Raw genomic sequence first — 13,643 nt, 5'->3', positions numbered from 1 at the left:
AATGTACCCTTTTACCTCTTTTATTCTCCCCCACAACCGGTTCCCCTCTGGTAACCACCAATCTATTCTGTATAGATGTGTTTGGTTTTTTATCTTCTACATATGAATGGAGTCATATAATGTGTGGCTTTCTCCATCTGACTTATTTTGCTTAGCATAATATCCTCAAGGTCCATCTATGTTGTCACAAATGGCAAAATTTTCGTCTTTTTTATGGCTGAGTAGTATTCCATTGTGTATATATTCCACATCTTTATCCATTTGTCCATCCATTGGCAGTTAGGTTGTTTCCAATTCTTGGCTATTGTGCATAATGCTGCAGTGAACATAGGGGTGCATATATCCTTTCAAATTAGTGTTTTTATGTTCTTTGGATGAATACACAGAAGTGTAAGAGGTGGATCATATGGTAGTTCTGTTTTTAATTTTTGAGGAATCTCCATACTGTTTTCCATAGTGGCTGCACCAGTTTACATTCCCACCAGTGTATGAGGGTTCCATTTTTGCCACATCCTCTCCAACACTTGTTATTTCTTTTCTTTTTAATAATAGCCATTCTGACGAGCTTGAGGTGATATCTCGTTTTGGTTTTGGTTTGCATTTCCCTAATAACTAGAGGTATTGAACATCTTTTCCTATGCCCTGTTGGCCATCTGTAAATCTTCTTTGGAAAAATGTTCAGATCCTCTTCCCATTTTTCATTCAGATTGTTTGTTGTTGTTGAGTTGTATGAGTTCTTTATATATTTTGGAGATAAACCCCTTATTGGATATATGATTTGCAAATATATTTTCCCAGTTGGTAGGTTGTCTTCTTGTTTTGTTGATGGTTTCTTTTGCCATGCAGAAGCTTTTTAGTTTGATGTAGTCCTATTTGTTTACCTTTTCTTTTGTTTCCCTTGCCTGAGGAGACATTCAAAAAGATACTGCTATCTTTTTAGATAGCATACTGCCTGTGTTTTCTTCTAGGAGTTTTATGGTTCAGGTCTTACATTCAAGTCTTTAATTCATTTTGAGTTAATTTTTGTGTATGGTGTAAGATAATGGTTTACTTTAATTCTTTTGCATTTGGCTGTCCAGTTTTCCCAGCACCGATTATTGAAGAGACTCTCCTTTCTCCATTGTATGGTCTTGGTTCCTTTGTCAAAAATTAGCTGTCCATAAATATGTGGGTTTATTTCTGGGCTCTCAATTCTGTACCACTGATTTGTATGTCTGTGCCAGTATCATGCTGTTTTGATTACTGTAGCTTTGTAGTATATTTTGAATTCAGGGAGTATGATACCTCCAGCTTTGTTCTTTCTCTCAGGATTTTTTGGCTCTTTGGGGTCTTTTGTTGTTTCAAGTAAATTTTAGGATTCTTTGTTCTATTTCTGTGAAAAATGTTGGGACTTTGATAGGGTTTGCATTGAATCTGTAGATTGCTCTAGATAGTATGGACATTGTAACTGTTAATTCTTCCAATCCATGAACATAGAATATCTTTCCAATTTTTTTTATTTTTGTCTTTTTGTATTTCTTTCAATAATGTTTATAGTTGTCAGTATATAGGTTTTTCACTTCCTTGGTTAAAAATTATTCCTAGGTATTTTATTTTTGTTTTAATTCTAAGTGGAATTGTATTCTTGATTTCTCTTTCTATTTTGTTGTTAGTGTATAGAAATGCAGCTGATTTTTGTATATTGATTTTGTATCCTTCAACTTTACTGTGTTTATCATTTCTAATGCTTTTTTGGTGAATTCTTTAGGGTTTTCTATATATAAAATCATGTCATCTGCAAATAGTGACAGTTTTACTTCTTTCAATTTGGATCTCATTTCTTTTTCTTACCTAATTGCTCTGGCTAAGACCTCCAATAATATGTTGAATAAGAGTGGCAAAAGTGGGCATCCTTGTCTTGTTCCTGTTTTTAGAGGGATAGCTTTCAGTTTTTCACTGTTGAGTATGTTAGTTGTGAGATTGTTATATATGGTCTCTTATATTAAGATGCTTTCCTTCTATACCCATTTTATTCAAAGTTTTTTAAATCATAAATGGGTGTTGTATCTTGTTCAATGCTTTCTCTCTGTTTCTTTTTTTTTTTTCTTTTTAAAGATTTTATTTTCTTCCTTTTTCTCCCCAAAGCCCCCCAGTACATAGTTGTATATTCTTCGTTGTGGGTCCTACTTGTGGCATGTGGGACGCTGCCTCAGCGTGGTTTGATGAGCAGTGCCATGTCTGCACCCAGGATTCGAACCAACGAAACACTGGGCCCCCTGCAGCGGAGCACGCAAACTCAACCACTCGGCCACGGGGCCCGCCCCTCTGTGTTTCTCTTCTGAGGTGATCGTGTGATTTTTATTCTTTATTTTGTTAACATGGTGTATCACCTTGATTGATTTGTGGATGTTGAACCACCCTTGCATCCCTGGAGTAAATCCCACTTGGTCATGGTATATCATCCTTTTAATGCATTGTTGTATTTGATTTGCTAATATTTTGTTGAGGATTTCTGCATCGATCTTCATAAGTGATATTGGCCTGTATTTTCTTTTTTTGTGTTGTCCTTGTCTGGTTTTGGTATCTCGGTAATGTTGACCTTGTAGAATGAGTTAGGAAGCGTCCCTTCCACTTCAATGTTTTGAAGAGTTTGAGAAGGATAGGTATTAAATCTTCTTTGAATGTTTGCTATAATTCACCAGGGAAGCTGTCTGGTCCTGGACTTTTGGTTTTGGGGAGGTTTTTGGTTACTGTTTTGATCTCCTTACTAGTGATGAGTCTATTCATAGTCTGTTTCTTCTTGATTTAATTTTGGAAGGTTGTATAATTCTAAGAATTTATCCATTTCTTATAGATTATCCAATTTGTTGGCATAGAGCTTTTCATAGTATTCTTATAATTCTTTGTATTTCTTTTTTATCTTTTGTAGTTTCTCCTCTTTTGTTTCTGTTTTTAGTTGAGCCTTCTCTCTTTTTTTCTTAGTCTAGCTAAAGGCTTGTTAATTTTATCTTTTCAAAGAACTGGCTCTTAGTCTCATTGATCTTTTCTGCTGTCTTTTTAGTCTCTATTCATTTGCTCTCTGATTTTTATTATTTCCCTCTACTAATTTTGGGCTTCGTTTGTTGTTCTTCTAGTTCCTTTAGGTGTAATGTTAGAATTTTTTATTTGAGATTTTTCTTGTTTCTTGAGGTAGGCCTTTATTGCTGTAAACTTCTCTCTTAGTACTGCTTTTGCTGTATCCCACAGATTTTGGTGTAGGACATGTTCTTAATAACATCTAGCCAAACCAGTTCTTCCCAACTCCCCTACTATTATCATTCGTTTACAATTCAATCTGGCTGGAAACTCTAAATACTCTTCTTTCTCTTGTAATTCCTATCTTGCCATTACATAATCTGCCTAATCTTCATAATGTCATTCAGTCTTCCTTCTCACTGTTTTCTTCCTAGTCCTATGCCTTAAGCCTCAGTTTCTCCTGAACCTCCTTAACTCCCTCTCTTTCATCTTTCAATCCATTTTATTACTGCTATATTAATCTTTCTAAGCATCTGTTTCATCATAGACTCTTTATCAAAAACAGCGCTCAGGTTTAGGAGGCCTTGGTTTCCAAATGGATAATAGTGGCATCTATCTCTTTGGGTTAATGTCAGAAGGAGTAAATGAGTTAAGTAAGAAAGGGCTTAGCAGAAAAGCTGACAGAGTGATAGCTATGAATGTTGGTATAATGTATCATCTTCCCTTACTCCCTCCTACATAGCTAGCCAGAGGCCTCTGTGCTCTCTTCATTCTACAGTCAAAAAACCAGAATTAAAGAAAAATTATAATTATCTACTCACTGAAAGATGTAAATAATGAAGCTTAATATGTGGAGGTAATTGCTCATGGTAGCAGTAAGGTGCCCCAAGAATTCACAATTAAAACAAGATTAGTCTAGGGGCTGGCCCCGTGGCGAAGTAGTTAAGTTTGTGTGCTCCGTTGCAGGCGGCCCAGTGTTTCGTTGGTTCAAATCCTGGGCGCAGACATGGCACTGCTCATCAGACCACACTGAGGCAGCATCCCACATGCCACAACTAGAAGGACCCACAACGAAGAATATACAACTATGTACGGGGGGGCTTTGGGGAGAAAAAGAAAAAAAAAATCTTAAAAAAAAAACAAGATTAGTCTTCTTGTTACATAGTAAAAACCTAGAGGAGTCACTAGTGCCCAAAGCCTCTGGAGAGGGCAACTAAGTTAACTAAAAATTTAGAATCCATTATAATCAGTCATTAGGAGTCAGGCCAGTTTCACAGAAGTGGTGGAGGCAGAACTCGGTGGGTGGCTGTGACTTCTCTTGTGATAACCTTGTCAGTGTAAAGAAAGAAAAAGGGGAATGAAGGGTTTGAGGTGGGTTCTTATGTTTCTTACTTTAGTTTTTTTTAAGATGATGCATTTAAGCATGTTACTAGGTTACAAGAATGAAATCAACTGAGAAAGACATTTTAAATATAGCTCAGAGGGATTAACTGACAGTTTTAGGAAAGGGGATGTGGTCAAAAGACCAGAGAAGCACATTTTGCTCTTAGCCTAGATGAAAGGATTTGAGTATGGATGCTAATATAAATATACTTAGGGGTTGAAAGATGAGTTAATGCCTTACAAGTGCTGTATGTTCTGAAAAATATCAGGCAGTGTCACTTCAGACAGAGTAGAAGAGGGGACTTGAGAGTGACAAAGATTGTTAACTGCTGTGGGCAATCAGAAGGGAGTTAAGGAGAGACACTAAATAATACAGAGGGTCTAGCTAAGGATGGGAACCAAACTTGGAGTGGTATTATATTCTATACTACTGTGTAATTTTAGGACTGGAGCAATGGAGAATATGGATGATTAGATTAATAAAAGGTAAAAGTTATGTATTAAGGAGATTAGCCTTTAGGGCTGCGCATGTGGGTGATTTGCATTATTTGCAGAGTGAGAAATTAGTCTGACCTCCAATGTCTTTCAGATGAGAAGGGATGCATCCTAAAGGCAGTGGAGGTGTGGCCCGATCTGTTGCAGGAAGCATAGTTGACTAATGTCCCCAGCTCCTTCCCACTGAATCCACCACTGTTTATGCCAAAGCTTTACTTCCTATAGGCTGCTCCCAGACAATGAGCATGGTGGGGGTACTAAGGCAGGCCCCTTCTGGTGACACACACAATTCCAATGGGCAATTTTTGCTCAAGGACTCCCTTTTGGCCTGGCTAAAACTTCCTTGGAATTTTAGTGTAGTCCAGGACTTTCTATCCAATTTTTCTTCCTTCCCTTTCTCCTTCCATAGCCAGGCCTGCACTCACAGTCTGAACCACGTCCTGCCTTCTGCTTCCTTCTCTCAAAACCTTTTACCTGTCTAATCTTGTCTTAGCATCTGCTTCTCTGCAGACCCAAACTATCACAAGAGTCAGGAATGTGAAAGTAATGGGAAGAAAATGGTTGAAATAATGAAGTAAGTGTTAGAAAGCCATTTTTGAGTCATTTAAACTCTGATATTAAAATACCAGACGTGGACTGGTTGCTGTTGGTAACAAGGTCCAGTACCAAGTAATTCAGGGTGAAGGACTTAAAGATATTTTGCCAAAAGACCTTTTTTTTTTTTTAACTTATTTCTCACTGTTTTTTTTTTTTTTTTGTAAAGATTGGTACCTGGGCTAACATCTGCTGCTAATCTTTTTTTCTCTTTCTTCTTCTTCCTAAAGCCCCCTAGTACATAGTTGTATATTCTAGTTGTAGGTCCCTCTGGTTGTCCTATGTGGGACGCCACCTCAGCATGGTTTGATGAGCGGCGCCATGTCCGCAGCTGGGATCAGAACCGGTGAAACCCTGGACCATGGAAATGAAGCACGTGAACTTAACCACTCGGCCACAGAGCTGGCCCTGGGCCTTTCATTTTTGCTAGTGGTTGAGGATAATGGATGATCATCTGCTTTCTTTGAATCCCCAAACCTGCTAAGTTTAGCAAAATGTTCAAATGGAATATTGGGAACATGGCCTGGTATCTCTGAAGAGAAGTTTTTACTAGAAGAGTGAAATAGCTGCCCATACAATTAACTCTAGATAAGATAGTGGTGGATAAAGATGATTAGGAGAGCTAACAGCTTGAGTTCTTATAACAGGAGACTTCCAATGGTATTTGAGGGTCTTTTTGTGTGTTTGTTTTTGGAATATTGATAACTTTCCAATAAGAAATTAGATGTTCTCCAGAATATATAAGAATGCAGTCAATGTAAACTCAGAAGGTGATTGGGACCAAAACAGGTGTGCTTTATGTTAGCAGGGTAAAAACAAACGTTCTGTGTATTGTGGGCTATTACCATTCGTTCTCTCATCACTAAATTGTAGAATGGTATTTAGTAGGTTACTTATGCAAGCCTTGGTTTTGCATGTGCAAAATGAAAAGGCTTTAACTATGTGGGCTTTTTATCTGTGATATTCTGACAGTACATGTATCGATATTCTGACAATACACATAAAGTGTATCTCCTATAGGGAGGAGAATTCCTCCTTTTCCCACCACATAAAGATTGTCTGGAGAATGAAGTCAGCATAGAGAAAGCAGAGCTAATACGTCGAGATAGTGAGACATCGTTCTGACATCATTTGAGCACCTGATCCCAACCACACCTGAAGCCATATACATGTCCAAAGCCATGCAAATTCCTGAGCCAATCAATTTCTTTGTCTGTTTAAACTGGTTTGAGATGGAATTCTATCACTTTCCACCAAGAATCCTAATAGAAATGTATCTTCACAGCACTCATCAATAGCATCCCATTCCTATATTACTGCAGGGACTCTTCTAACTACTAAAAATTAGCACCCTCCTGAAGTTATGACCATGGCTGGTGATCTCCGAGCCACAAACTTGGTCCTTTGGATTAAAAGAGAAATTAGGGGTTTGGGGGGCCAGCCCCATAGCTGAGTGGTTAAAGTTCCACATGCTCCACTTCAGTGGCCCAGGTTCACGGGTTCAGATGCTGGGTGTGGACCTACTCCACTCATCAGCCATGCTGTGGAGGCGTCCCACATACAAAGTAGAGGAAGATTGGCACAGATGTTAGCTCAGGGACAATCTTCCTCAAACACACACAAAAAGAAAAGTTAGAGTTTTTTAGTTCCTTGCCCTGTGAGTATATTATTTGCACCATTCTAAGGCTTGAAAGAGGAATTCTAGTTACCTGGTGAGACTTGTAATAGACTTTTAAAATAATCCAGTACTTCTTGGTTAAATGTTCATTCGGTTTATTACTAAAACTGCTGGGTAATTCTGTATTAAACATTTATAGCTACTACTTAATTTACCTCTTGCTAATAAAATAGTGTGTTAAACTCTCAATTATGGTTTATGGGGAACTGAGGTATAACAATCTATGCTCTTCTTGGTTTTTATCTGCTCATTAAAAGCAAGGGTATGAAAGTAATGGAACAGTTAGGATGCGAAGGCATTGATTTTTGTGCATTTTTTAAGATTCAGTTTAGATTCCTGGTGAAAGCTAACTGTAAAGCAAATTAGTAAGGATTTTCATTGGAAACATCAAATCGTCTCCAAGTCTTGGAGAAAGATGGTCAGTTTTCAGGATCCTACCCAGGATTTCCTTATTATTTATGGCGCAGATCATAAATCTACTCCATAGATGATTAAACTCTCTGAACATTCTCTAGTTCTCCTTAAAGTAAACTTCTTCTTTTACTGTTTTCATACAAGAGAAACCTCCACAAGAATGTTTTGAGTGCATGATAGGACTGAGAGCTCAGGAATTCTGGGCTTCTGTTTCTATAATACACCTAAACCATAATGTGGTCCATCACAGGCAACTTTTAAAAAAACTAAGAGTCAGCCATCTTTACAGTTTCTGAGTGCTCTTTGTATAGGAAATCTGGAATCTGATACTTGTGATTTATCATTTAAGAGTTCTGGAAAGCAGTACTGTCCATTTTACAATAGTTAAATGAATCTCTTTTATTAAGAAAAAAACTTAACCCTTCTGATACTGAATATGTGTTCTCATTATAGGATGTTATGAGTTTTGTATGATTATGGAATTGTTTATTCACTGTCAGAACAGATCCAGGTTTTGTGGGCCTGAGGCTTATAAAACTTTAGGGAGCCCCGTTTAAAATTGCGGAAATATGTGTGTGTGTGTGTGTGTGTGTGTGTGTGTGTATATATATATATATATATATACACAAAACATACCATTTTAACCATTTTAAGTGTACAATTAGGTAGCACTAAGTACATTCACAGGGGCTGGCCCAGTGGTGCAGTGGTTAAGTGTGCACATTCTGCTTCGGTGGCCTGGGGTTCGCTGGTTTGGATCCCAGGTGCGGTCATGGCACTGCTTGGCAAGCCATGCTGTGGTAGGTGTCCCACATAGAAAGTAGAGGAAGATGGGCACAAATGTTAGCTCAGGGCCAGTCTCCCTCAGCAAAAAGAGGAGGTTTTCCAGCAGATGTTAGCTCAGGGCTAATCTTCCTCAAAAAAAGAAAAGAAAAGAAAAAAGAAAGAAAAAAAGAAAAGAAAAAGGAGACAAAACAATGAATACAAATTTAAGTACAAAAGGGAATATTTGGAAAAAAATACAAAATTTTTAAAAGCTTATAAATACCACAAACATCAGAAAATCCAGAAAAATAACATCATAATTAACTATGATAGAGCCCTGTGATACGTGTTTCCCTACATGTTTTGGCTGCATACTCTTTGATAACTTCCTCATAAGACAACAATTTTACATCAGTTTCTATAGAGAGAATGAAGAGATAATTCAGTCTTTCCTTTAACACAGTTGATTGAAATTTGTTTTTTATTATGAGTAATTTAAAAAAACTTCTTTCAGCCCTCAATGAATTATCGGTGATTCCATATCTCTAACTTCCCCTGCAGTGTCTTATACTGGCAGTGCTTCTTGCCTAAGGGGAAGGCCCCTGGAGGCTCCAGCCCTTTGGTCTCCCTCCTCACTATCACAGGTCCAGCTCAGCCAATTCCCTGAAGTGTGTGGTCCTTTCTCACTCCCTGAACCCTACCTCTGCCACGTTGGTCCTTGGTTGGTGAATGAAGCCTGAGTCATAGTGGTTCCCAAGCAGTGGCTCATTTAGATCCTTCTCTTACGGGTCAAAGATAAATCTGGATAATCACTGAGGGCTGGTGGATGTGGAGATGGTGCTGGCAACCTCAACACTGCCACCAGGGAGTAGAGGATGACCTGTGGGTAGGGCAGAGCTCCATGGCTTCCACGTATTTGAGGCTATTTCTTCCTTCCTATGTCCACTGAGGAAAACAGAGGGCCTTAGACAGGGCCTTTTCAAGTGAGGGACCCTGATTCTGCAGTTTTCTTAGCTTTTGTCCTCTGGGACAAGCAAGGGACAGTGAGTGACCTGCTTGTAAGAAAAATGCTATGTGTAGAGGGGGCTACTTCCCAATTCTTGGAGTGTTCTTTTTCCTCAGAAATGGGGCTCAAAGACCCTCAATTCCAGCCTCAATACCCAAGACCCAAATCAAGGAATAGTTAATTCCAACTTTACATTCTGTGGCTTAACATTGAACTCACATTGGCTTCACATAGCATCTCAATAACTGAAATCCTACCTTTTTTTTATGCCTTCAACCTTCAGTTGGGGAGCTCATGCCTTCTTTTGCTAGTGCACTGCTCACAGGGATACAGAACCTCAGACTGATGAGAGAATCAACCTAGGAAAACAGAGACTAGACCTTGCCATTCATTCATCTGTCAAATCTCTGCAAGCTAATTACGAGCAAAGCATTGTTTACGAGTGCAGGAAGATGGGAGTTTGCACCTCTGAAACTATCCTCCATATCTGTAGATACCTACTGATGGAAATTCCTGATGCCCAATGCCTGCTTCTGATATCAAAAGTCTTGGGTCTCTGTTGCCAAATATGGGTCCAAATGGAGACCTTTTGCTGCAGCCTCTCGGACACTGAGCTTTTCTGGCAGCATAGATTACCTCTTCTAGCATAAGCAGCTGGATCAGAGTCCTTATCTTGTCTTGGCTCTAGTGAAAGGATTTGATCCTTGATCCAGGCATCTCCTGCCTGTCCTGGGTCCTGCTCTACCTCCAATAATGACAATAAACATTGAACAAAGAAAAATAATGAAGACATGTATTAACCAAATGCCATGTGTACACTTCATTTGGATTATGAATCAAGTGAACCAACTCTTAAAAACAAACATTTATAGGAGCTGGCCCCGTGGCCGAGTGGTTAAGTTCGCGCTCTCCGCTGCAGGCGGCCCAGTGTTTCGTTGGTTCGAATCCTGGGCACGGACATGGCACTGCTCATCAAACCACGCTGAGGCAGCGTCCCACATACCACAACTAGAAGAATCCACAACGAAGAATATACAACTATGTACCAGGGGGTGTTGGGGAGAAAAAGGAAATAATAAAATCTTTAAAAAAAAAACCAAAAAAAAAACCCAAAAAAACCCCAAACATTTATGAGACTATTAGAAGAATTTTGAAGGGTGAGATGATGGTATTTTCCCCTCAATATTTTTTTAGGAAAAATTTCAAACATACAGTACAGTTGAAAGAATTTAGAATAAACACTGTATACCACCACCTAGATTTACTATACTAGCTTTATTACATATTTATCCATTTATCTGTCCATTAATGTATCTTATTTTTGGTGCATTTCAAAGCAGTTGGTAGCAACCAGAACTGTCAGAGTTCCTCAAGGCCTCCACAACTCTGCAATGGGTGGGTCTGATGGGCAGAGCCCAGCTCTTGTACCTGCACCCTATTTGCAAATGCGGCTGCAAGATGACAATATTGGTTCCATTTTCTTTACCACCGACTGAAATAATGGTGATCTACACAAGATGTCTCTCTCATAGAAATGTCCAACCTGGCGAACAATCCAGGGATGTAGGGCTCTTCCTTTCTCATTCCATCATTTTCTGGGATATCATTCTTTTTTTCATGGTAGGGGATGGCTCATCACCAGCCCTACATCCAAGCCCCAGCCAGTGGGAAACGAAAAACCCATATATGTACAAGGTAGGAGAACGTTAGACTGGAGAACTGGGACATTTCTTTAAGATTTGAGGCAGTTGGCTTTGTGGGTCATGGGGAGGAACAAAACATACATTAGGAGAAATGGGGGATGTCTGGGTAGGTGAAACCACATCCTGGAACTGGAAAGCTGGGACCACCCCTTCAGTAATTGGGAATATTCTGTGGTAGAATTAGCCCCGGGTTCTCTGGAACTTCCTATGACATGTTATTTAGTTAAGTAAATATTTTTTGAATTCCTTCTATGTATTATGCTTTCTGCTAAGCACTCGTATGAGATGATTACAACAGTAGTGTTGGTAGAATGCTGTATGCAGGCATTATCCTATACTTACAGACTTAAAAGTTTTAACTCGAATAATGATTCCCTACATTTGTATGATGCTTTAAAGATTTTTCAAAATAGTTTCCTAGGCTTTAGTCTCATCACTCTGTAAGGTATTATCATCTTCATTGTAAAGTTAACAAACAGGCTTGGAAAAGTTACCTAAGGTCAAATGGCAGAACTGGGACTCAAATCCATACCTTTGAAATCCTCGTTCACTTTTCTTTTCACTACACCACAGCCACTTCTAGACCACTTCAGGAAGTGCCAAAAGTCTGCCTCTCCACATTGTGGGAATTGGCTACTCTTAGAGTGCCAGAGTATCACTTACTACTTACTAATTGCAAAGGTAAAATGTATCTTTACAATGAAGAGTTCTAGCAGCTGCTACTTTAACCAATGGATCAAACTTCGTTTTAGTAACAGTGGGACAACCTGACATTATGCACATTCATATGTGATATGATTCAATATGAACAATATCATTTGCAGTGTGCTTTTGCTAAAAATCACTTAACTTGAATCAAATCAAGCCTCTAGATTCTAGCGTCCAGATCTAGCCTGCAGTTTACAGAAATACAGTGAATAGAAGAACAAGCTAAATGACACCGTGAGATAACCAGATAAATACAGAGAGTGGAATATCTCCCAGGACTCTTAGCTTGGAATCTCAAGAGTCAATGTATTAAAAAGAAAATGTATGACTTTTGATTGAATCCTGGTTTTTAAAAGTTACAAAAGCCATTCTTAAAGTGAATATGTTTTTTACTTGCCAGCATAGAATAGTTTTCTTAGGTGTGACAGTTTTATAGGCTATTGTCCTTATTCTGAGGAAATGCATGTTACAGTATTATGAAATGTTATGATGTAAAGTATTAGTTATGAAATACTATGATGCCTACAACTTACTTTTAAATGGTTCCATCACTCAACAACTTACTTTCAAACGGTTCAACAACAATACATACATACGTATACACATGGGGGAGAATGAGCAGACAGAGCAAAATGCTAAGAATTGCTTGATCTAGGTGGAGGAACACAGGCGTTCACTGCACTGTTCTCTCAACTTCCCTTCTGCATTAAAATTATCACAGTAAAATGTTGGAGAGGAACAAATACCGCCTCTACTCGCGGAGTCGCCTTGGGCACTATTCAGCCCGGGGAGCAGACAGGCGCTGTCGCTGTCCGGCTCCCTCAGCTCCGGGCCGGCTCGCCAGCAGACTCAGTCGGGCATGCGCAGAAGCGCCGCGCGCCCGCCCCGCCCCTCGGGCGTACGTGTGCGCGCAGGGCGCACGCGCGCGGCTCCCGGCAGCCCGCGAGACGCCAGCTGCGGGACACGGCGGCTCTCTGAGGCGGGAGCTGAGGAGGATGGAGCCGCCAAAGGTGGAAAAGTTCATCACCGCCGACAAGGGAAACGGGCTGCGCGCCTTGGTGCCACTGCGCCCCGGGGAGCTGCTCTTCCGCTCGGATCCCCTGGCGTACACGGTATGCAAGGGGAGTCGTGGCGTCGTCTGCGACCGCTGCCTCCTCGGGTACGTAAGGAGCGCCCTCGCCCACCTGAGTCCGAGCCACCCGGTGCGGGGCCCGGGGTGCTGGGGGCGTCGGGCGGGCGGCCGGCCCTGGGACTCCGGCCGGTCGGGGCTGCACAGGAGCGCGGCGGTACCGCCGAGGAGCCCAGCCCCGCAGTCCCCCGGGCGCGCGGTTCCCGGGGCGGAGCTGGGCTCGCTAAGAACCCCCACTGGGTTGCGGTGGGACCTGGGGGGAGTCGGTGAGGCCGACTTAAGGGCAAGCGTTGGGCCGCGGGCAGTTTTGCTGGGGAACAAAAAGTCTGTGTCCTGCGCGACAAGCTTCATTGGTGCGGCTGTGGAAGTCACGACTGGGGCGGGGTGGACGCAGGGATGTGTATAAGTGAGGCTCAGCTGAGGCCCCGCCGGGAAAGGACCCGGCTCGCAGGTGGCGGAGGAATCTTGGCGTTTGCGGAGCACTTCCTTTGGTCCAGGTTCTCCTTGGCCAGGGGATACGAAGATTATCCGGACATCGTTAAGAATCTTTAGGAAGTAGATAAGTGAGAGAGAGAATCAATTACAGTGTATCGGAAGGGCTGAACTAGAGGTGCAGTACGCGCTTGGGAGCTTGTTACTGAGGTTCCGTGGTGTGCTCTTCCTTGAGTGGCTAGGCAAGCAAGTCTAACTCTTAAGCACCCACCTAGATGCGAGAATTCATGTGAAAGTGTTTCATAAGCCTGGAAGCACTGGGCCAGTGTGAAGTGCTATCCG

The 13,643-nt window shown here is 40.9% G+C and overlaps 1 protein-coding gene across 8 annotated transcripts in view; it reads left to right on the top strand.

Annotated features, from left to right (window-relative positions):
* The first annotated feature begins 12,612 nt into the window (after positions 1-12,612).
* The window catches only part of SMYD3 (SET and MYND domain containing 3), a 671,177-nt gene continuing 670,146 nt past the window's right edge, over positions 12,613-13,643 (top strand). For 2 of the 8 annotated variants that reach the window (XM_023632602.2, XM_023632601.2), the window contains exon 1: positions 12,648-12,899. In XM_023632602.2, coding sequence (XP_023488370.1) covers positions 12,736-12,899 — 164 coding nt within the window. In that variant the 5' untranslated portion in view covers positions 12,648-12,735. Of the gene's footprint in view, positions 12,900-13,643 lie in introns of all 8 variants that reach the window. The other 6 variants (XM_023632604.2, XM_023632603.2, XM_070255580.1 and 3 more) reach the window with 6 other exon arrangements.

Source organism: Equus caballus, chromosome 30 (assembly GCF_041296265.1).
Source record: "Equus caballus isolate H_3958 breed thoroughbred chromosome 30, TB-T2T, whole genome shotgun sequence".
Lineage (NCBI taxonomy): Eukaryota > Metazoa > Chordata > Mammalia > Perissodactyla > Equidae > Equus > Equus caballus.
Note: the sequence above shows the minus strand (reverse complement) of the source record. Positions and strands in the feature narration are given on the sequence as shown.